This window comes from Tetrao urogallus (assembly GCF_951394365.1).
Source record: "Tetrao urogallus genome assembly, chromosome: 19".
In the NCBI taxonomy this organism is placed as follows: Eukaryota; Metazoa; Chordata; class Aves; order Galliformes; family Phasianidae; genus Tetrao; species Tetrao urogallus.
The window spans coordinates 3344133-3369419 of NC_136832.1; the positions used below are offsets into that span (position 1 = coordinate 3344133).

Consider the following 25287-nt stretch of genomic DNA (forward strand, 5'->3'; position numbering starts at 1 on the left):
TTATGGGAAATTATCCAGCAAATTATTTCTCCATGTTGAATGAAAAAGAAACGTGAAATATCAAAAATGTTTCTGAAAAGTTCAGAGAGATGAGAATCTTACTGATGGGGGAAGGTTGTGGCACAAATAAAGCTATTCTGCTGCACCAAAAATATCCATTTTTAATCAGTATAAACTACTTTTTAAAGCTGGTCTTTCAGAACGTTTTCATTTGCTCATTAGAAAATATAAGAACTTGTAAAAGTTATTCAACTATTTTTTAAATTTGGATTTCTTTTAATTAAGGAAACTGTCACGGTGCGTTGCACACAGTTTTCATAGCTGCCAGTCAGTACTTTATCCTAACTTGTTATCCTTTGCCCTCCTGTATCCTCTCGGTGATGTTTTCCCAGGCACAAAGTTCTTCCAAATCCAGTGGTGCTGCACGGTGCCTTCACCTCCACCCTGGTCCTGGGATGGCCTCTGGCTGCTTCACACACATCCCAGTTCAGAGGGATGGAACGTGTATTTATTTCTTTGTTTCCCCCATTTAACTTGTTTCCTTCCACCCACCTCCACAAGTGGTGTCTGGGTTAATTTCTTCACAGACCATTAACTTCTGAGGGCTGTGAGATCCCATCCTGTGCCATCCAGGAGCTCCCCTTCACCAGCTTGTAATCCTCCCACTGTCAATCCCATGCAGCTGATGTGGTTCCTGCTTCTGTTTCAGACGATGACTGCACCGACTCCTTCACACCCAACCAAGTGGCCAGGATGCACTGCTACTTGGACCTGGTCTATCAGAGCTGGCAGCCAGCAAAGAAACCGGCTCCTGTCGCCATCGCCCCCCAGATCGTGGCTCGGACCCCCACCTCTGTCACCCTGGAGTGGTTTCCACCCATCGATGGGCACTTCTTTGAAAGGTGACCACGCGCTGCTCGGTTCTCTTGTGCTCACTTGGGTGGGCAGGGGATCGGTCAGCAGCCTCAACATGAGCTGCACTCAGCCTGGGCTGAGGCTCCTTCCTAAATTGGTTTGTATTGAGGGGATTATTGATCTGTTTTCTGCTCTTCCCTCCTCAGCCTGTAGCACTCTGTTGAGAGTCATTGATTTGCCATATAAAGGGCAAATCTTTTTCCGTATGCCACGGGAGGAATTTTCAATCAGCAGTTCTGGCTTTGTGATTCCTGCTTATTGCTGCTCACAAATACCTGTTGGCTCCAGCTCTGCCCACACATTCCCCCTCCTATTGCATGTTTCCTTTGCAAGGTCATGGGGAATCTTGTTCCTCCCCCCGTGGCAGCACGGGGCTCGTGGGCAGTGGTGGTTCCCAAGGGGAGGAGGTGGCAGCACCTGGCACAGAGCTTGGATGGGCTGCAGGAGAACTTCCTTAATAACTGACCTCACATTGTCATTAGCTCATGTCTGTGCTTGCGTTTCCTTTCCCCTTCTTGCTTTAATACTTTACAGAAAACAAACTTTGAGTGTCCTTCAGGACTGGAGCAGTATGTATTGCAGGAGGCTAAATTTACAGGCATATTAGCACCCAAAGAGCTGCCTCAGCACTGCTTTGTTCAGTGAGAGCACCTTGAAAGCCACCGTCTTCAGCATGGAAGAAACTCCTTCCAGCACTGTAAGGACAGTGTGGCCATTTCAGTGTCCAGCTTGCACTTAATTTGAGTGCTCAGAGATGTTCCCTTTTTATTGCAGGTTAATATGGGGAAGAGGGGAATCAAATTATATTAGAAGTTGATGAAGAAAGACAGGACTCGTGCTGTTTTAATTTCAGTTTTGCAACTGAATCCGTTTATTCCCTACGTGTGAAAAGGACTTATGTGAAGTTTTGAGAATTAATTCGGAATTTTTTGGCCCATAATCGTTTTTAGGTAAATTAAGTTTCTCCAATTTAATTTAGATTTCAGAAGATACTGTCTGTGCGTTAAATAAATACCATCTGCCTCTTAAAACACACTGGTACAGAGTTAATTGTTATGTAACCAAATATGCCTTTATTACATATTTCTTATAACTCGATCAATATGTTCTTAATAACTCTTAGTTAGTTGCTTCTTAAATGACATACAGTGAATCGCTTGCTAAATCTAAAATTTCATAACAGAGTTATGTTAAATAGTGATTTCTAGAAAAAATATCCTTTGGGTTTTGAAATGTGTGTGCCCCGTTTTAGTGAGGAGATTTAAAGAGGCAGCTGCAAATGCAAACACATGGCCAGTTCCATTCTGAAAGGAGATTCCCACTTCTAATGAATGTGGAGATGTTGCTGTGACTGTTTTAAAACTTGACTGACATGGATCAGTGAGCCTAGATAGATCAATAGGCAGAGCATGTATAGATACAGTAGGTCAGTGAGCATGCCTATGGCAGCCCATACTCCTGATGTATTAATCAAAACAAGTTTGATAGTAGTGTTGTGGGGACAAACTTTGGAAGCTTTCAGTGCCCATGTGTCCAGCACTGCTTTCTTAGGGATGCTTGCCTGTGTCAGCTCCTAAAATGAGGTCACTGTGCAAGACGTGTAGGAGGTAAAATTGGCCAAGTATAATCTTATCTGTGTGTGGGAATACTGTAAATCTTTGCAGATATTTTTACACAAAGTGCACACCATGGCCCACATTTTACTTGCCTCACTTGAATGAATAAACTCATTCACTTCAATGGCACTATTCATGTAAAAAACAGAAGACTGATACTCAACTGCTGAGTGCCTTGGGCCTGGTTTCTAATGCACGGAGGCCCCTTCCATGCTGTTTTGACAGTGTAAAAAGGCCTTAAAAGGATGAATGGTTCTGGCTACATTAGCAAGCATTGTGGCTCAATATAATTAGATCTCTAGTGCAAAACATTTGTTAATGAAGACCTGCCATTGGCACTGCAGGGGTGTCGGGGCGCTTGCTGCAGGCTGGTGCATGGCTGGGACATCGGTGGTGCTGGGGCACATCAGTGTGGTCCTGAGGCACAGATTCCTCTCTGTCTGCAGGCTCTTCCCTGCTCAGATGCAACTGATGTGTCACAGGTGCTGCAGCCTTTGGTGCTTTTCTCTCAATGCCTTGGTTCTAGAAATTGCTTGCTTAGTGCTGTGAGCCTGAGCACAGTGTGCAGTGCTGACTCACTGTTGTGGATGTGTGGTTGGCCGTCCTGTGTCACAGAATCACAGAATCATTAAGTTGGAAAAGACCACTGAGGCCATCTAGTCCATCCATCCAACCATGTCTTCACACCTTGGCGAGTGTAGCTGCACAAGCTGAGCAGAAATTGAAGTCTTTCTGACAGACCCTCCTCACCTCTGTACTGTAAGCCATTGATGGACACTGTGTTACTCCATAGAGTCATTTACCTGCACATAAATTTGCCCACACGTGTTTGGCCCTAAACTCTTGCAGCGAGTTGAGCTTCTGGCCATCTCTAATTACCAAATATATAAGAACCCAGCATTTCTTGCAGCTGCTATACATGGGGTTGCAATATTTGTCCTTCTCCATGTTACTTCAAAAACAAACAAACAAACAAACAACCATGAGAATGTTGCATGCACATATAATAATGTCTAATAATAAAATAATAACAGAGCCAACAAAACAAGGGAAAACAAGCGAGAAGAAGAAAACTCTATTCATTTCCTGACTGCATCTATGAGATGCCTTCATCTGCTGTCGCTAAGCATCCATTCATGCTCCTCCTGTTTGATATGCGGAGGCAGGATGTAAACAGTTATTGTCACAGAGCTCTGCAGCTCATTCTGCTTGGACAGAAAACTTTGAACGCCTCTGCTCTTCCAAGTTTTCATTGAGGTGACTGTATTAATTTCCATGCATCTGATGCTATCTTATTCTTAGCAAGCGAATATCTTGGCCAGTATGGTTCCCAGGTCTAGATGGCTGGGCTTGATAACTGCTTGCTTGAATCTTGCTGGAAAGTTTCGGTGACATCAGTGATACAAATTCCAATCAGGTTTTATACCAAGCAGGTATAATTTAGACTGGAAACAGGCATTTATTACCAAAAGGAAAGACAGATTTTTACTGGTTTTGGGTTGCCCCTAAACTGATGCCAGTACTGATGAGAATTGGTTTTCACTGGTATTCTTTATGTTTTGAATCGACTTTGCTGGGATATCATGCTGTAGGAATGAATCCCTCCTGTGCTCTGAACCTCATGAGTTGGAATTTCCCCAGTACTTGCCTTATTAGAGAACAGCAAAGTCCAGATTGTTCACTACCCTTCGCTTTCAGGAATCATGTGCCCAGTGTAGAAGGTGTCAGATATGCTATCGTTCCTATTTAATGATGTTTTGAACCATTTTATGCTCATTTGGTCTTGATGTCATAGGCTGTGTAAGGTGTAAGGGTCTGGCTTAGATTTTCATAAGCCTGTACATGCAATTCTGTAATTAGTTTTGACATCCATGGCTGTTTGCAGGATTTATACTCAAGAAGCTGCAGATGAAAATCTTCAACCTAGGACCCTGTGTAACTCCTTTCAGCCAGTGCAGTTACATCAGGGTTGAGTTTGGCTCCCAAACTGGAAAAGTAAAAAGAGAAATTTTGCTCATAGCCTTTCCCACATGATGCTCCTTGTGATTCCTCCTACCTCCAAATCCTTGCTGGTAAAAGGAAATGTTTGTCCATAAGCCTACAGTTTTTTCCACCATGGCAGCCTGTGATGAAATTGTATAGCTGCTAATTTGAGTAGAAAGCAGTCCTAATTGTGGAAAGTTGGCTTTCAATTCTCTGTCCTCATCCAGGACTGAACAGTAATGCAGGAGTTTCTTTGTAGAGAAACTGAAAGATTATTATTGCAGGGATTTCTCTCCACTGTTGGTGGATGTGTCTGAAAAAAAATATATATATACCACAACAAAAAGCCTGCACAATAGTGATTACGTGTTTTTATTTCTCAATCCAGAGATTGGATTGAGAATTGAGATTGGAAAAAAATTCATTTTTTCCAGATTCTCCATTTTTTTTTAAACATATATTATTTGGGCAAGCTGAATTAGGCACTTAAACCATTGCTGAGCAGCCAATTGCGAGATGAAATTAGCAGGTAGTATCATAACAAGAATACAAGTGGGTGAAGAGAGACAGAAAAAGTGGAGACGTGATTCGCAGTGTGCCCAAATGGATTCGGTATGTCTGGTACAGCGCATGCGGGGAAGGGGAGAGCACCTTTGCTTCCTATTTCTCTGCTCTTCCCCATTGCCACACTTTATTTTTCAAGCGTTTCCAGCAGGTGCATCCCTCCCCACGATGAGCTCGGTCATTTGCTGTCTCTTGGCAGGGTGGCAGTGGGCCATACTGAAATGGATACGAGTTTTGCTACTGATTTCATTCCAAGTCCCCCCCGTTGACAATCCCTGCTTCCGCCTAATTAAGCCAGCAGAAAGCCGACTTTCACACAGATCCCTGTCAACAAATAGGAGATGCTAAGCCAGAGAGCAGCTGAGTGAGAGTTGTCCCTGGTGCCAAATGGAAACAGGGACAGCCTAGGAGAGCAGCTCCCCTGTCCCAGGGTCCTCTTCTGCCCATGGGTCACAACATGCTTTGCAAAGTGTGCTGAAATAGATCTCACTATGGGAGATGGTTAAAATTTGCATTTCTGGTGGTAATAATTGATGGCTTAATCTGCACTCGGGGCATTTAGAGAGTGCACAGTATTGCTCGCCTGAAGTTTCTGTCCTTTCCTAAGTGTTTTCCTTCACTTAAGATCAAGAATTCTTTCTTCCATTTTGGGTGGCATCATTCCTTAAAGCAGAACAGTGAATTGTGAATAATGAACAAGTTTGGGGGATCAATAACCACACATTCTGGGTCGTACGTTGTTCCAAATCATGTGACTACAAAGGAATGCTAGGGATGAACCGTGTGAGCCACATCCTCTGCTGATATAAATCAATTCAATGTTACAGAAGACATTAGAGCTACACCAGCTTAAACCCTCACCTTGTGAATGTGTTTGCACAAATGTTGGTGAAGCAGTGTTTAACTGGGTTTTCCTGTTTGGCAGTTTCTGCTGACAGTGCTGTAGTGGCAGTAGCTGGTGTTAGGCTTGTTGTCTAGGCGAAGCAATCTGGCACTGGGCAGCAGAGTGCCTTTCTCAGTGCCCTGTCGTGCCATCCCATGGCATGGGGCCAGGAGGGTTTCAGTTCAGAAAGAGCCATCTGCTGGTGCTGAGGATGCCAGGTACTGAATCCAGTTTCCCCCGTGGAAAGGACTGTGGGCATGTTCCTCGCTGTATAATCATGGCCTGCCCTGTTTCCAGACTTCTGGTGATCTGGGCAGTGATCCACCTCCAAAAGCAGGTCCTTGCACATGGAACTGAGCCGTGCTTCTCCAAGCAGCTCTCTGATGTTTGTAGATCTGGGACTTAACTCCGTCTCTAATCAGTGGTAAGCCTAAGGCCTTTAAAGTCCTGAAGATGCTAGGAGTTCATGCAATAAACCCATGATGGGAGTAGAAATTGGTCTGATATTTCCTGAGGCCCGTTTCTCTGCTCCAGCCTCTAAATAACACGGATTTTCTTTTGATGGGTTTGTGAGGGCAAAAAAAAACCAACAGCCTTACAGCTGAGAGTAGTTTCTAGGTTGCTATCATTTTGTATGGGATGGTGATTTGACTCACTCTGATGCCATCTTCACAGCCGTTAGCACAAACCTGCCAAGCCACGGCCAGAAAACACTCTCGTCCATGCTGTAAGAAAAGAGGATTAAGTGGCACTGAATTCCACATCTTACTGTTTTTAATATAGTTGAATAAGCTGCTCATTCAGCTGTTACTAAGGTGGTGTGTTTTCCTGTTTTCCTGGCCTCCTAGAGAAGTGGGATCAGCATGTGATCTGTGCGTGGAGGGAAGAGTCCTGGTGCAGTATGCCTTCAGCGCCTCGTCCCCGATGCCCTGCGATCCCTCGGGGCACTGGAGCCCACGGGAAGCAGAAGGTAAGCAAGGGGTTGGGGCAGAATTGTGGCATGGGGGAGGTCGGGCCGGAGCAAAAGGAGACCACAGAGCAGGTGGGGACCTCTGGGGAAGGGTGGCTGGTTGTACTTGAGAGTAGCAAGAAGAAAACGAGAGGACGGGTGGATGCACTGCGTTCCTGAAGTAATACCCCCCGTGTTTTGGTCCCTGTGTCCTGACCCTGCCCATGAGTTCAGTGAATTTCGGGAGCTGAACTTGAACTTCAGAAAGCAGCAGAGTGCCAAGAAACACTGACCATTCACTTCTGCCAGATGAATTCCTCAAGGGAGCAGTTTAGTCCTTCTGCTCTGACTCCAAAAATGAAGAATTGCATGTTATTTCTTTGGGCTTGATTTCTGCTGCCTTCACTTATATTGAATTACTAACAGGCTGCACTAGCAGTCACACTGGAAGGAGCAGGGACTGCCTTTTGGGCAAGAACTCTGCAGGTGACTACATCATGTTCAGTCTAGTGCAGGGTGCTCTGCATGCTGTGCTTGTGGCTCCTCTAGAGCACGTTGGAGGAAAAATGGTCTGCAGAGACAGATGTACAATACCATTAAGTTGCCATCATCAACTCTACCCCATAGAATCAATAAGATTGGAAAGACCACAAAGATCACCAAGTCCAACCATCAGTACATCCCCACCATGTCCACTAAAGCATTTCCCTCAGTGCCACATCTATCCTTTTCCTGAGCACCTGAGCACCTCCAGGGCTGGTGACCACCACCTCCCTGGACAGCCTGTTTCACTGCCTCACTGCTGTTTCTGAGAAGAAATTTTTCCTAATATCCAACCTGATTTTTCCTAATATCCATACCTCCCATTGTGTACGTAGTTGGATGTAGTGGAGTGTTTAAATGTGATTATACCAGGCAGAGGTCAGTAATCACAGTTTACAGTTTGAGAAGAGCAGAATGTTAATTCAGTCTGTCCATCACAAGCTATTTCTTCAGGCACAGCATGCTCTGAGCCCAAACGTACAAGAGCTTCATTGAACACAAAGGTTCACACCTGGAATTTGCTAACTCTTAATACAGATGTCTTCTTATGTTAAGGGCTTCTCTGTCCTTCAGCTAGAATACATGGGAGTTAATCTACAAGGAAGATTATCTATTAGCTAATATGGGAATACATTTAATCTTGGCACCAAGAGTCCTGTCTAGTCCTCAGGTCAGTGTGTGCAATGCATTGTTTCCCTGCTTTGTGATGGCACAAGATGTATAATCAAAGTGTTTCTTGCCCTGAATGCCCAGACCCCAGGTGGGGGCCCACTGGGGGCTGCAGTTCATTCCAACCCAATAAAAATTTGGACATCCAGGGCCAAGGCTGCTGAGCCCAACAGAGTGCACCTGCCCCTTGCATGGAGGTTGCAGAGGAGCCCCATCCTGGGAAGCAGTGCTCCAGCCACAGGTGTGACCTGATTGTCAAGTAAACAGAATTAGCAAAATTTGGATGGCTTGCAGTTGTAGTGCGGAGTGGAGGACTGAATTTCCACTCCGCCAACTCTTAGAAGACTTTGAAACCTGGTTTTGTTTGGAACAAAACCTGAAACTTTTGAATTTCTCCATGAAGGAAAATTAAAAACAAAAAGTGTTTGAGGCTGGCCAGAATGTTTTATTTAGCTTATGTAATTTCTCTTTCATGAACTTCAGTTCAATTATGACATTTGAAAGTGTCTCCTCTTAGTATATAATCTAGGGCAAAAGCAACTTTTAATATCAAAGTGAAAAGTGTTTGAAAGTACAAAAGCTAAATGAATTCTTCCAAAAATGTCAAAACACAATGTTCTATTATTGTTAGAACTTTCTTGCCATTTTCTTTTCCAGAGTAAAATTTTGGCCAAATAAATCCAATTTTGCGAAGTGTTTTGATTTTGAAAGAACTCTGTATTCCATTGAGATGCTCAGTTCCATCAAAATTTCTCCAACAAGCTCTGATTTGAAAACTTCTAGATCTCGCACGTCTTGCCAGAGGCATCATTCCTAGAGAAACTAAGCTTCTCTAAGATTTATTACTCAGCTGCATTTTGCATTTAATTTCCTCTTTGTACAGTGTGTTCCTGCATATTCTTAACTATGAAGGGTGAAGTCTGATCCTTATCTGTCTCATTCAATTGCTGTTTTGCCATTGCTCTGGCAAGAAAATTTGGGAATTCTATCTTTTTACTACATTAACAAGTTGTTTTTGCTTTAGGGTAGAAAATAGACCAAGTGTATGGTATTTGTTGCTCTCTAATTTTCTGTCATCTCTACCAGAGTCCCTGATGTTCAGGATTTCTATCTGTTTGCATTTGGTCTGAGTTACAGATAGCACAGTTAGGTCATTTTCTGTCATCTTCAATTGTCTGTCTCTGGGTTCTCAAGCATGCAAGCATTAAATTCACTTTCTACAAATGTTCATATATGTAAATCTCCACTGGTTGAACATTTGTGGAAAGTGAGTACAAAAGAGCCGTAAGCTTGGCCAACATGAACTCATTTTAAAATCTGAGACGACACTCACGAAAAAGGACTTAAAGTACTCGCAGAATCATGGAATCATTAAAGTTGGAAAAGACCACTGAAATCATCAAGTCCAACTGTTGACCACTAACCAACATCCCATGTCATTACTCATCCAGCTTTGTACCAGCACATCACCTTTTTCAAGTGTCCCAGAAGCAGCTCTGGACCTGGTTGGTCTGATGGCGTTTTGATGAGGTCCCATAGCACTGTTATGCTGCTCAGGTGCTCACGTTGATCAGGACCATTTGTGAGCCATGACTAGAGGTTGCTTTGTCTTGATCAAATTGGAAAGGTCAGGGGTGAGTTTCTAGCTGTGACAGCAACAGGCTCCCTAGAGGCTGCTGGTCCCAACTCACCTCTCTGTACAAGTGCCTCACTTCTCTGTCTTCATGGCAGGACAATGAGGGGACGTGGGTCTCTGCTCCCACTTCATAATGGGGGCTTGCACCGACACACCAGGCTGTGCATATATATATTTTGAAACCTCCCTTCCCACCTCCCATCCCTGTATAACTGGAGATGGGACTTGCCACATCCTCACAAACCCCACATTCACATCTTTACTTGTGTTTGGCCAGATGGGAGGCCATACAAAATGTCATTTGATGATTGATCTTGCTCATGTTCTCGTAAGTTAAAGGGTTTTTAGAACTTGAGAACACAAGCATACAATGTCCAGTCCATCATTTCTTTTTATATATAATTATTTGTAATTTTCATAGTATGTACCCGTGTCTGGAAACCTAGATACATGGAGTAAAGTTTTGATGCTGTTCCACAATTAAACAAACATTTCAAGTCTGAGTGTCTATAATCTTTAAGAAAGGGACTATTTATTTCAACTTTTTTTGGTTTTTAATTTAAATTTTTTTTTATTTCAACTTCAGTACTTCATTTCAATTTTCAGTCCATGCCAGACTATGGTCAAGCTCCCATTCTTGCCGGGCAGAGCTGTTCTTACTCAGTAGGCAGCAATGATCCACTTTCAGCTCCCTGCAGTGCACACTGAGTTTGACTTAGCTGAACACAGAGGGTCTCTTCCTGTTCTACCAAAGTATGTAGGTTTATTCTCTACTCAAGTCTTACAGAGATTTTGAACAGGCAGAGGTGAATTTGCAGGAACCCAAGGGGAGCAACATCAAGGCTGTGAGCCATTAATCCACTCCATTTTCCCATTGGCAAGATGCTAGCATTAATGCAACTCTTTCAAAGCACATGAGATACTGGGGTTAAAACTCTCCTTCTTCGGGCTGCAGTTAGAGGCTTGCTGTGAATGTTGGAACACCATTCGTTGGCCAGCCAAGCACATGTGGATGGCAGCAAGCACTGTGGGGTGATGTGGCTTGAGTGGGGTTCTCTCTGCTCACAGGGATTACACTCTTAGTCCTTGTGAGCTTGGCAGAAGGAACGTCTGAGGGTGTTCACTGGAATTATGGCTTCCTGCATGGTGGATGGATGCTCTGGTCTGCCAGGTGCTGGGTTAGTGGCAGTGCTTTGTGCCATGTGAGGAGCAGGGGAGAGCTTAGGGGCAGAACATTGTGTTGGTTTTCTGAGAGGACTGCTGAGATACAGGGAAATCTTTCTGTGTCTGGGTTCATTTGGTATGAACAGGAGAACTCCCTGGGCTGTGTATCTTTGGCAGAAAAGGCACATTTATATCACTTCATTGGATCACAGACAGTAAGAATAACCTTCACACGTTGCCCTTTTCTCTTTAAATTAGCAGTGATGTCCTGTTTGTCTGTGTTTGCCCAGTGCTTTATCTCACTTTCTTCCTCAGTTGCCAACAGCTGTGCTCTCCCTCTCTCATTTTCTCTTTCCATCTGCATTTTTCTCCTCTTGTTACCTTTCTTTATCTTTTCTTTTTCCTCTCTTCTTTCCTATACTTTGTCTTCTCTCTGTTCTGCTTGCTCCCTCTTTGTGTGATCGTTTGGGAAGGAAGAGGGAATTTATAGCACTCACTGGATTCTGTTACCAACTGTTCCACCCATCTGACCTCTCTGGATCTTGCAGTCCACGATTCTGTGCCAAATTGTAATGTTACCATTGTATTTGGGATCCCAGCAAGCACTGTGGCTTTCATTAGTCCTTGGTAATACCTCCCATGAAGCTGAACATAGCCAGTGGTGAGACATGTAAAAGCACAAGTGCCTGTTGTTTCATCATGACAAGTGCAGAGAGCCAACTCAAACCTGTGCTCAGTGTGCTTCCAAAAAAGGGATCTTACACAGTGTACAAGATGAGCCTGTAAAGACGTAGGAGTGAGCTGAGTATTTTGCTGCCCCACAGCACAATGTAATGACTTCATGGAACCAGCAGAAGCTCTTGCCTTTGTCTTTGCTGAAGACAAGAGGAAAATATGATATTGTAGATTACAGAGGTGTAAGAGGAACACTAGAGTGAAATGAAAGCAAAGTGAGTCTGTTTATCAAATGAAGTACCAAGTGGAAAGGATAGAAAATATCACTGTTTGGCACTGTTTGGCACAGGGGAATGTACCACGAATAGGAAGTGTGGGACCAGGCACACTGTCATGGTGTGTGCTGTGTGGTGTCTGCTCCATCTGGATGCTTTAGGTGGGTTTGTGTCTCACCCAGCCATGAGACACAGGCATTAAACTCCTCTCCATGCTGGCCATGCCTGTTCTGCCCAGACAAGTAATGAGCTCCCTGTAGAGATATGTTTACCTGCCACCAGTTTCTCTTTCAGTGCTGTTGCCAATGATAAGCCATGTTCTCTGCTTTCTTTTATGCACTTTCTTTGTTTCATTCCTTCTTTCCAGGGCACCCTGACGTTGAACAGCCTTGTAAATCCAGCGTCCGGACGTGGAGCCCCAACTCAGCTGTCAACCAGCACACGGTGCCCCCCGCCTGCCCCGAGCCCCAGGGCTGCTACCTGCAGCTGGAGTTCCGCTACCCCCTGACTCCAGAGTCCCTCACAGTGTGGGTGACATTTGTTTCCCCCGACTGGGACTCCAGCGGAGCGGTGAATGACGTCAAGTTGCTCACTGTCAGTGGGAAGAACATCTCACTTGGGCCGCAGAATGTCTTCTGTGACATCCCTCTGACCATCAAACTGGACGCAGGACAGGTGGGCGAGGAGGTGTACGGCATCCAGATCTACACTCTGGATGAGCACTTGGAAATTGATGCTGCCATGCTGAGCTCCATCCCCCACAGCACGCTGTGCACGGACTGCAAACCCATCCAATACAAAGTGGTTCGAGATCCTCCTTTCCAGTCCGGGTCTCCAGTTGTCATCTCGAACCTCAGCAGAAGATTCGTTGACATGTAAGTACTGCTTTGCAGAGACGCCTGCAGATTATAGCCTCTTCTCAACCTGCTGATGTCTGGTATTGCCGTTGGGCACTGGACTTTTAAACTAGGTAGATGTATCAGCACCAAGAGAGGATGGTCTCTTTCTTTCTGGAATTTAGGAGCATTACAGTCAGGGGAAATCACCTGCTGGTCATGCAGAAACGTGAAATTCCATCTTCCTTTAAGCTGAAAGGATATTGCAAACTAGTTGAGCTTTGATAAGTTTAAGATAACCTGAGGGAGGACCTCAGCAGTATCATGGTCACCATTTCCTTAGAAATTTTTTCACAGTAGTATTTTGGTGAAGGAGGCAGCATTGCTTTCAGTGCCAGAGCATCGTAACTTCTAATTAGCTGCTTGAGAGAGAAGGCAGAAAGTAGAATTGCGTGTTCAGGTATGTAAATGTGTTTCAGCTGCTTTCATTTTCTCCTTTCATGTGTCACTGACAGAGGCTGTATTGCACAGTAAACACATCATACGTGCCAGTTTGTTGTAGGGAGTGAATTTCATCTTAGCTGCAGTTATGCTCATCTGTGAAGGAATGTATGATTGTTGAGGAAAGCTCAACTTCAAAATATTTAATGATTTCGAGGAGATCCATGATCTACCCACAGGCATTCTCCAGAAGCAAGAAAAACATCTTTTGCATAACATGATTCCCTGGAAGTGATTCACTCATCTGTGGGAACAACATGAAGCTCTTTTGAAAATGAACACCAGATAAAAGGAAACCTGCTAAGAAAACTGCACTCTAATTTAGAAAAGATGATCTAATTAGTACAGCTAATATCAAGGAAGCATACATCATTATGGTCTTCTGAAGCATGTTTAAATATAATAAAAATGATTAATTAACAATTCAGTAATCATGAGCTACCATCCCTTTCATGGTGCAATTATACAGCTCAGAAGATGCAAATTGTCCCTATGGGTTTAAAAATTCAAGGTAGCTAACAATAGTGAATATAAAAGCAAACCCCTGAACCTCGTGCTGAAAGTTAAGCATGTGCAGAAACGCTTTATTGGGTTGTAGCCTTGTTCCAACAACTGCTGGCACTTCACAGGAGATGAATATTGGCATATTGGAAACGTGGAAAACTGGTGAATTTTCCCATGGTTTTGCTGTGAAAGCATCTTTGCCTGAAACCTGGCCCACTCACACTGGAAAATGGGACTGGTTTGGTTTGAAATATTTGCATACCTTAGCATAAGTTCCCACAGAAGCAGGTCCAGTTTTGAGTTCATAATAAAGCGTGAAAAAAAAAAGTCCAAAACATAACTTGTATTCTGACTGATATTTCCGTGTCTTTTGGTGTAATTTTAGGGGTGACTTCTAGCCTGTAGCCATCTGAAGTGGGAAGGTGCTCTCGCTGTTCAGTCAGTAGCCAGGGAGTAATAACAATTTTCCTGTATGGCACTGAATAAATTACACTGCATAACACTGCTGTACCTGTCTGCATGTCTCACTTAGTTATAGAGTCAGCTGAAAACCAGGCGAAAAATAGAAGGTTGTCTTTCAGCAGTCAGGAGACAGAAGCAGCTGCTGGCAAAAGCTGGCACAGCCAACCCAAGCAAAGCCTTTCATCTGGCCAGCTGTGGGCAGAGGGTCCTCTGAGGGTCTGCAGTGGAAATCTAGTCAGTGAGCTTTGACTGGGCACTTGGAAAGCTAAAATGCAGCCTTTAGCCACTGGGTGAGGAGCAAAGATGCATATTGCTTAGCACTTGGAGATGTTTTTTTTTTAACGCAGGGCTCTGGCATGTGTTTGAAATCTTGAAAAGTGATTTTTTCATGTCCTAATACTCACATGTGCATAGCACTGTTTCATACCCTCCGGAGCTGAGGGGTCCTGCAGCTTCACAGCAAAGAGAAGCCGCAGCCCTTGAGCCCTGTGAACAGGAAGATGCCTCATAAAGTCCCGGGTAGCAGTGCTGGGCAGCACTCCATACGTACATGGAGGGTAAATGCAGTATCTCACCCCTTCCTCATCTGCGTGTCTCACTCTGTACAGCTGGAATTCAGCATATCTGCACAACCAGACACTGCAACCCCTTTATCTCTCTGTAAGCCCCCCAGTTCCCCCTCCTTTTTATGCTTTTGCATGTTTTCCGTATTAAATAAGATGACACCCCCACATGTTCTACGGAAGGTTATTTTGAAGGCAGTCGCCTGTCTTTACTCGTGCCTCCTCTGACCTTGATCTTCACTTTCTCTTTTTCTCCCAAAGAAAATATTTGCTTGCGCTGTTATCTGTGAGCAAGATCCTTTCCCCAGGTGTGGCGATGCTGAAAGAGAAATTAATTTCTCCTACCTTCTTCCCGTCAAAGAGAGGGAACTTCTCTTTAAGTCTTTAATGGATAGCCCTTGCCTAGTCAGCACTGGGTGCTCCACTACGGAGAGGAAATAACTACAGCAGTGGAAACCTTTTATTAAGAAATGCAAAATAATGCCAGACCTTCTGTTCTCAAGCTGAATTTTAATCTCAGCTCTTGGCTCAATTGTTTCTAAGGGACAGGACCTTATCCTTGGACCTCCCAGAAACAAGGCAAGATGCTCTTGCTTCCACCGAGTGCGATTGGCCAGAATTGCTGTAATCTGCAGTACAGAATGAGGCTCGGTGCCTAGGAAGAGAGCAGAAAGCTGAATAAATCAATGGGGAAAAAAAAGGTCGGGCCAGGTGCAGCGCAGAACTGCTGAGTCGTCGCGCCGCAGTCAGCGATAAGGGCAGAGCCACATCTGCAGATCTCAAAGTCTCAGCTCCCGGTTTAATCCAAAGTTTGGGTTGTGCTCTTACTGTTTTGCTTTTGCTGTTCCCTGGGAATAACCCACGAGAGAGTGGGGATGGCGATGGCGGTAATTGTTTTGCCCTCGCTTTGGCCTTGCTGTAGCGATTTTATGCTCACATGGATGCTCTTGCAATCGTCTGTGGCAGCCACTGATGTTTGTAAGAGTTCAGTGAGAGGAGTGCCCCCAGTGGAGGCACTCCTGAGGATGTCAGGAGGCAGCTGGACACCAGTCCTTGGGGGGCACCATGGTGGGGAGCAGCCCATGTTCCCCACCGTGCTCCAGCTCTGAACTCACCTCTCCATCATGCCAAGCCAAGAGGTGCTGAGGTTAGTTCTGGAAAGTTGGAATAACTGGGAAAGTTTCTGCGAATTGGAATTCTTTCCTACTTTTCTGCCACAGACTTCATAGGAAACCTCAGAACATGGTGGACTGTGATGGAACAGGTCATCTGTGTAACCTTCTTCTTTGTTAACCTGTAGGATTTTTCATGACAAAGACACTGACTGAAATAGCCTTAGAAAGAATCCCAGCACAAAGCCCAGCTACGAGTTTTGATTTTGCAGAGTTGAACATCACTGAGCAGCAAGTATGCTTTCCTGTGATATCTCCATCTGAGTTATTCTCACACTGACTACTGCTTTAGTACCTAAGTGATACCTAGAGATACTGCATTCATAATTCAAAATAAAAGGAGACCAAGAGAGAAACCTGCATTTTCTCATATACAGAATATATTTTTCTTGTCACACTTAGCTTTTTTCCACCTATTTTCTAAGGCTACGCCTTTTCTGTTCCTTGGAAATAGAGGGAACTGGTTGTCATCTATTGTTTAAGCAAGTACAGTATTTTAAAATATTATGTTAGAGTCAGGAGTTCCATTCAGTGCTAAGCTTACAAGCTCAATTTCACTTGAAGTGTTTTAACTGAGCACCTAAGAGAGTGGGATCCAGATCTCAGTAGGGCTTCTTGACTGCAAAGGATTGAGGAATTACATCATTGAGACTGCAGGTATTTGGAGAGGTTGCTTTGGTGCTGTTCATGGTTTCCTGGCACTTTGCAGGTTGTATCTGAAAGAGTTTGTTTCAAAATGTGTGTTATCGATAGCATTTGTGTTTGTTGGTATGCAGTCAGGAAGCCATGCATGTGATTTGTTAGAAACCCCTGATGATGTGGTGTTGAAGGAGATGGAAAACACTTCTTAGTCTGAATGCATATGAAATACGTTGTAAACTCCTTCAAACATAGCAAGCAGAGAGGCTGGAAAATCAGCAGTGGCTGTTGGAGGTGAGCGGGACTCCTTTGGAAGGCTGCAGTTACACACAGCAGGCCCAGCTCAACAGGGCTCTGAAAAAATACAAATATCACAATGATGATATGTAATGTTAAGGCCCTGTTGAATGCAACACTAAAATTTCATGGCAACATCTGTCCTTGTTATGGCATTCCTTCCTTTGCATTCATCTTGAAGATCTATTTCTCTATTTTCTGAAGCTCTACCAGCCAGAGGAATGTATGATCTAAAGCAGCTGAAATGAATTGCCAGATCCATCTGTCATGAAGATAATTAACACCATATTTCCACCCAAACAAGATACAGATCACTGGGTGGATGTTCTCCTGATACCAAAAGCTGAAGCCCATATTATCAACATCTTCTGCTCCCCCTCCCCCACAGTTGCCATGCCAAATCTCTCTTGATATGCCAGGAAATACTGAGGAGTATCTAAGATAGGACTGAAATGTTAAGAAAGCACTTTACATGCCCAGATTTATCTACAAAAGCTGCTAGGTTTTCTGTATGATATCGGCACGCTACACATCTGGATTCCCAACAGGCCTTAGAACTGTGTCTGGTGTTCCAGATGTCCTTGTGCAACAGCATGAATACTTACAGCAAGCCTAGAAACGCCTTGCCTTGATGTGTGCAAGGACCTCATGCACTTCTTTGTGAATCTTTCCCACTGATGGTTTATAGTTACTTTCCAACTGAATGAATGAAACCAATTACTTCTTGCCTTCTCATTTGCAGTGAAGAGCTCTGAGGTTATTCAGGATTTCTTGATCCTCTGTACCAACATAAGCATCATTTTGAGACATCCAGTTCCTGTAAATTGTTGATTCCTGCATTCTAACTCCATCCTTCTCTGCATTGACCTATATATATTGGTCTGTATACCAATTCCATCTTAACAAACATTTCATTCCTGCAAATAATTAACCTCAAAGTGATAACTGAAGGACAAATGTACATTTCACTTCAGTGTTTCTTTCAACCCAACCAACTTCAGCTAGCAGAAGTAGGTGCAAAACAGTACATTTCTTGCTGAGTCCTAAGTATTTGATGCCTTCTATCACCACTAGCATTACCCAAGACCTGTCCTTATTAAAAGTACTTGCTCTCTAGTCTGCATCTGGCTGATTTCTTTCCCCTGATTATCCAATTATCCATATTTTTTCTCTCCAGTAATGTATTAAAGAGATCCTTGTCTGTATTTATATGAAAGTTTACTGCTTATCTCCAGCAAAAACACTTTTACCAAACAACTGCAGCATAGGAAGTTCCACACAAATGCGCAAAGGAACTTCTTTACAGTGAGGTGACGGAGCACTGGAACAGGCTGCCCAGGGAGGTGGTGGAGTCTCCTTCTCTGGAGATGTTCAAGACCTGCCTGGATGCCGACCTGTGCGACCTGCTGTAGGGAACCTGCTTTGGCAGGGGGGTTGGACTCGATGATCTCTGGAGGTCCCTTCCAACCCCTACAGTTCTGTGATTCTATGATTCTGTGAAACTTCCATGTGAATAGATTCACTTTTAGTCCTTTTTTTTGCTCATTCCTTCACATCTTCTGTACCGCTAATGCAGAGCAGTGTGTGAACAAAGCTATTTCATGCTTTCCCACGCAGCAAAAACCCTCCTATCCCTGTGTCCCACCAGGTGTCTCTTACTGCTGTAGTGTTGAGACTCAGGTACCTCTGCTCCTGTGTCCTTCTTACACCCATGTGAAGGAAGCTCGGGCTCTCCATGTCCCTGCTGGGCCATGGCAGCTGGAAGCCACATCCTGATGGCTTTCCTTACATCTTCCTCTCTTCATCAGAGATGCCATGTTATCTCTGCAGATGAATAAAACCTACTTCCTGACCCCACACGCAGAGCAAGACAGCAATTTTTCCCTACCACCCTCTGCCAAATTGCCTTAACCCTGCCTGAGAGAAGAGAAAGAACAATCCGGCGGGCCGGCCTGTTCAGCAGGCAGCTTTTCTGCTCAGCCTGCGCCGAGATGCTGCTTGGTGCCAGCTGCAGTGATAGATTTGTGGTTCTTTGGTGTTGTGGTTTCTTATGTAATGCTGTAGCTATAGCTGGCACTTGGCAGAACCGTAGCTCCTGTTCTGGCTCAGCTGCATATGATGCAAGAATAAGGTAGGAAGGGCGGGTTCGTCTCTTCATAGTTCTGTGATGCTGAGCAGTAGCCAGAGTGATTTTTCAGCCTGGGTTTACTCTGAACTGGGACATGGCTCTGAGTGACGCCCAGTTGCCTCTGTCAAAGAAATGACTCAAGAGCATGGGAATAGCCAGAAAATAGTGGCTGCCCCACTTCAGGAGCAGCACATTGCTTCAGAAGGGAGCAGCTCTGCTCCCACCAGGGACTTCCCACACACTGCTGCTGCATTGCGTGGTTGTCCTCAGCATCCCACTGCCCGGACTGCAACGCAGCCATGTGCCAACGTCCCTCAAACAATGAGCCTTCACTGCCATCCTCTTATTAACCGAATAGATACTATTAGAAATGGATATATTTAATCACTCCCAGCCAGGCTGGAATTTGAACTCCCGACCTAGGAGTAGTAGCAGAGTTTTCAGCTGCAGGAAAGGAAAAAATGAAGGTCAAACAAGACTTTTCCTGCTGGGTGAAATAATTTATTGCAGGTGAAACAGTCTCAGAGACGTGGTAAACTAGGGTGTGCATTATCTCATAATTTCTCTCTGATGTTTGCCTTCCTGTGTGCATCTTTATTTTGAGCTCTCAATAAGATGAGGAGTACCAGAAATCTCCCAGGAATAACAAATGATTTTGTTGGTTTTGGGTGTTGTTGTTTGTTTTTTTTTTTTTTGCTCGATTGGGGAAAGAAGCATTGGGCAGACACGTGTTATGCAACAATTTAAAAATAACTCTCTTGTAGAAGTTGGAGTGAGCCTCAAATACCGCAGCAGCAGCAGCAAAGTGCTACCTACCTTTTTATCAGCAGCGTCAGCCAGCACTGATTATTTTTCTCTGCTGCTTTCACCGAACTGTTGGCCCGTTTGTTTCCTGGGCATTTCATTTCAATATGTTTTCCTGCAAAATAAATTTCACGTGTCTGTTACATTTGGAGCTGTCCTCAAGCAGGGAGTAATGCTGTGCTGTCCTGAGTGCCTGATCAGATAGCACAGCAGCAGCCAAAGCAGAAACCCTTTCAGTGCATCATTGCTCATCAGTGTGAGCCCAAAGTCTTCCACCACTTCCCCCAGAATCGCTCTTTCTGGCCAGGATCTTCTGAAACACATGCTGACATGGGCATCTCCATGCTGCTGCTGCCATTCCAGCACTTCCCTGTGTCTTGTTGTGAGAGGAAGGCAGAGTGGAAGCAGCGAGTTGTGCCCACTGAGGATGAGTGGATTTGCTGCCTTCAGAGCTCAGTGCAGATCGTTTCCTTGCAGTGGTGCAGATCTTTTTTTTTTTTTTTTAGATGTAAGACCAGTTGCAGATGTAATGACAATAGAGGAAATTAGCTCATGATGGGATTTAAGAAAGAGGCTAGTGGAAATATGTTCAGTAATGTTCAGTTATTAAACCATTACAGATCCCACTGGAGACCAGCTAGTAGGATTTCTCATAATCTGAAGTGGCTTAAAGCGAAACGCAGAGCCCCTAAGGGGGGAAATGACAAAATGTTCCTCTGGAGGAGTCACCTCCTCTCCTCACACACCCCTATGTGCTCCTCGTGTGGGTCTGCACATCCATCTTTCGTAAATGCACCCATGGATTCAGGCTGCTAGCTGGCCCCACACTGCAGCACCATGGGCCCAGCACAGCCCCAGTGCCCATCCCCTCCCTGCAGAGCCCCAGTGAGGAGCAGTGGAGGAGGTGGAAGCTGAGGAAACTGCAAACATCTGTGTGCTCGGGGCCTGGCCGAAGCCTTGCTGAAAATAGACACAGCTTCCCCGGGCTCCAGGAGCAGTCAGGTCAGGCTCACGTGGCTCTGTTTACCCTTTCAGGGGATTTCACAGATACAGGAGGGCATTAAGCTCTGAAAATCAGGTCTTGGCTCTGTTGAAAGGAAATGGTAGAGGTCAGGACTGGATGTGGGGAAGAGTGTTCCTCCTGCAGGCAGAGCCCCATAGTATGGCGTGGGGTAGGGAGAATGCTGCCATGGTTGGAGCTGTGGGTGCTGCAGGCACAGCCGGGACATCGTTAGCAGTGTGAGCAATCACACGCTGCTCATCCAGAGGCACGATGCAACAGGCAGAGAGGTTCTTTGGTGACGGTGATGGCCTTTTAGCAACCAACCCGCCCCAGCCTGCCGCCAGCCCCAATGCTGTTTTCTCCCTGCTCCCGTGCACCGCAGCGCTGTGTCCTCAGGCGCTGGTTGCTGGCACTGCTCCCTGGGAATGAACAGAGATGCACTGATTCCCTCCGGCTGCAAGTGGGGCTTGCTGTGGGTCAGGGCCCAGAGCTTTCCTTTCTCAGCTCAGGGCTGATTGGAGCAGCAAAGAACCGAGCAAAACAGATTTCCCCCCTCCTGCCCTGCTTCTAATAGCAACCAGGTGCTCCGACACTTAACCTGTGTACCGCCGTGAAATTGCCTGTCTTGTGCAAACACCCGCGTGAGGCCCCAGGCTCCTCGCATTTCCACTGCTCTGGTAATTGTAACCCAATCTCACGTAGATCCTGCATCTCTGTCTTCCACTCTTAAGTGTTCATGTGGTTGTTTTTGCTGTTGTTGTTCAACCAAGAAAGTAGAAAATTGACTGTTGATGTTTGATTTATTTTTAAGAGAAGAAAAAGCAACAAGAATTATCTTTCAGGCCTTGGCTACAAAGTTGTTTTTTTATTAAATGTGCTACTGTGATTTAAATTGGCACCAGGGCAAATACTTGGACGATTTATATCAAAGTCTGCTGGAATTAATCAGTTGCATATATATCTATAAGTTTGCTACTGTATAAAGTTATGATCCTTACATGAAGGACAGAAATCTTTCTTTCTGGAAGGAAAATCTGTCTTGCCAAGTGGGAGATGGTGGGGTCACCATCTCTGGAGATCTTCCAAAGTTGTGGAGATGTGGCACTGAGGGAGGTGGTCAGTGAACATGGTGGGATGGGTTGGGGTTGGTGATCTTAGAGGTCTTTTCCAGCCTTAATGATTCTGTGGTTCTAAGGGAGAGTTCTCTCTTAAGGCAAATGCTTGACATGCTTAAGGTCCCGAGCAGAGCAAACATGCAGCTCGGAGAGATGGGCTGCAGCAGAACTGCTGTGTTTGGGATCTGGGTATGTTACTGAGGTCTCTGAAGCTGTTCCAGACTTATACCAGTGTGCACAAGCAACACAGTAATGGGCCATTTGGGTTTTGTGATATCTAGGAGAGGTGGTGGTAACTTTTGTACGTGGATGGATATCGTGGAGCAAAGAATGTTTTTCTCTTTCTAAAAGATTTTGATTGCCCAACCTTTGACTTCAACCTCTGACTTCAACCACAAAGTCTTTCCGGTACTGTGTACAGTGGTTATGGGAGGTGTCACTGGAAATGCCTTCCTGATACAGTCGTGTTGAGTTGGGCACTGAATGGTGAGGCTGGGCTTCAGGCAGCTAAGCTAGAACAAAACATAGCCCAAAAGTATTCACCTGAGGTTCCCTGGTCAGACCACAGTCCAGGCTTCAGCTATGCTGAGAGCAGGAATCCAGCCTCCAATCCCCACCTTTGCATCCCACACATGAGTTCTCATTCCACTCCCCTGTTGGGAGCAAGGTGAACAGAGCAAACCCACTGCCCCCATTGGGACTCTGTTATGGGCAGAGGGAGAAGCTGCTCCAGGTTTGCTCCCCAGGTATTTTTGTCTTCTGAGTCAGCTCGCTGATCAGGAGAGGGGCAGAGACTTCTTCTGAGGCCTTTGCACCTGCCATGTCGTTGGGCTTATCCAAACTGCCTGAGACTGGGCCACAGCTGAAAAAACAGCCCAGATTTTTGACGTCCTTTTGTTTACAGAATCTCGCCCCTCCTCTCTCCCAACTGCAGAGCCAGGCAGGAATTCTCTTCATTATCTTCTGCCGTGCTTCTCATGCCATTTTTATTAAAAGAAGAAAAGGAAAAAGCAAGGGGAGTGCATGTGAGAGAGGAAAAGGTAATAGAAGAGAATAATCTTATGTGGACAATGCAAATGGCAACACAGGAAAAAGGAGGGGAGCTGGGGAGCACATGTATCCACACTGTCCTAAAGTGACCTCTTCCCCTTAGTTTCTCTTTATCGATTGGTCTTGGGAGCTCTTGGAGAGCCTGCAAGTGTTGACTGTGTTGTAGGGATGTGGGGACGTTGCTCATGGACTGGGGCTCATTCTAGGATGCAAAGATCTGTTTGGGAAGCGCTGCCTTTGGGCACAAGACTTGGTGACTATTGAAAGCCAAAGCAAGCTGGGTCCTTTGTAGGGTGCTTGCGGTGCAGGATGTGTCTGCTTCACTTAACAGTACCTCTGACAGCCATAATTTAACTGGAGATGCCTAAGACCTCGTCATTTTGTCCTTAAATAACACAAACACTGTCTTCTTTCATTGCTTACGGCCATTTCTGTTTTCGTAGGACAGAAAGTAGGATAAGCCTTTTGGATATTTTCAGTTTTGTTCAAAACAGGAATTTGTTGTGCTAAAAAAAAAAAAAAACAAACAACAAAACAACTTCCTGCTATTATTTGTAGCAGGAAAAACAGACATGCCATGGTAGTGGGAAGAGGGAAGCAGGTCGCTGCTTTCCCTTGGTGCTTTCAGGGGCCGTGCCCCTAGTGAGGCAGTGGCACAGAGAAGCGGTGGATACCCCATCCCTGGATGGGGACATCCCAGGTCAGGCTGGACCTGGGGCTCTGAGCACTGACAGAGCTGTAGGTACCCCTATGCACTGCAGGAATTTGGACCAGATAGCCTTTAACGGTCCCTTCCAACTCAGATAACTCTATGGTTCTGTGCCCTCAGTCTGCAGCCCAGCTGTGGGCATCGAGCAGGTGTGGCTGGGTCACAGCTGGGTACCTGTGAATTTGGTGATCCTTCAAAACCACCTTGGTTTGAGTAGAAAACTGCTTCCCAATGATGTTTTCCCCTGTAAGTTATACAGAAATACCCGTTCAGAGAGCAGCAATCCATTGCCCAATGGATGTTTCAAGTTCAACATGACTGCCCCCCATACCCAGGATGACGAGGAGAAGGGAGAGAGGGCTGTACATCTCCAACCCTGGATCTGTTGCTTTCACCAGCAGACGGGCTAGGAGCCCTGGTGGCATTCTGCACGGCACGCTCCAGTTCCCCCTCTCAGCAGAGCACTTGAGTCATTGCTTTTTAATACGAGTGCCTCCCCACGGGCGGAAGCCGCAGCGATCAATGCGGCTCACTCAGTTCTCGAAAAGGTCATTAAAAGACCATAGATATAAATTTAAACGAGTGTTTGTTCACATCCTCAGCGCTAAAGATGCTCTCCTTTCTCACCTCCTGACACAGCATGGAGCACTGCAAGGAGCATTGTCACCATCAACGCCAGCAGCAGCCAGGGCCCCAGTCCTGTTTTTATCCCTGCTTGGAGCAGCCCTTGTCTTGCAGGTGACAGCATGGAGCAGCACTGCTGCCAGTGCCTGACGTCAGCGCTCCCCAGCGCGCTCAGGATGCTTCCCGCATACCAGATTTTGCATTCACAGTCAATATAATTAAAGACACCAGAGCTCTCCCCACGTAATAACTTTTCATTTCCAGTTTTCTGTCACATTCACCCACATACGCATCCATCTCCAATCACCTAATAATTCATAAACACCATATTCTTTCCTGTGCTTAATTTAGTACTGTGTCTTCTTCCATTCTGTTCTGCCAACTTCCCACCCTGTGCATAAACAAATGTGAACTTTGCCTTGATTTTGCTTTGCTTCCATGTACACACCAGCGCACACAAACACTCCCACACACGCAGGCACACTTGCAGGGATGCACTTTTGCTGTTGGCTGGATGCCTGTCCATCACCTGCCGGTGGAAATCACGTGCAAAAATCACAACTTGAAAACTTCTGTCGGTGTTTCACGCTTGTGTTTCATGATTTCAGCACATCAGAAAGCACTGTTGATCTGTTTATTTTGTAGATGTTGCAGCTGCCTGGACGGTTCATTGATAGCAAGGCTTTTCTAAGAACTGAACGTTTTTGTGGTTGGAAGATATCCGGAGGCAAAATCTAAATTTCTACAAATATCCTTGTTAATCTTAAATATTTTATGAATGGTTTTGAGAAACAATTAGAGAGAGAATCGCCCTTTAATATTCAAAGCTTGCCTCTGCTTTTTGTTTCATCAGTGTATATCGGGTGCTTCCCATCTTCGTGTTGGATATTAGGAAAAATATCTTCTCAGAAGGAGTGGTGATGCATTGGCACAGGGGGTGGTGGGGTCACTGACCGTGGAGGTGTTGAAGAAAAGAGTAGACATGGCACTGAGGGACTTGGGTTAGTG

At 45.2% G+C, this 25287-nt stretch overlaps 1 protein-coding gene across 1 annotated transcript in view; it reads left to right on the top strand.

Moving 5' to 3' along the window:
• The window catches only part of PAPPA (pappalysin 1), a gene marked incomplete at its 3' end in the record, with an annotated part of 167341 nt that overhangs the window by 59565 nt on the left and 82489 nt on the right, over positions 1-25287 (top strand). Inside the window, exons 5-7 of the mRNA XM_079544568.1 lie at positions 710-902; positions 6810-6931; positions 12240-12747. Of these exons, the coding sequence (XP_079400694.1) occupies positions 710-902; positions 6810-6931; positions 12240-12747 (823 nt within the window). The remainder of the gene's footprint in view (positions 1-709; positions 903-6809; positions 6932-12239; positions 12748-25287) is intronic.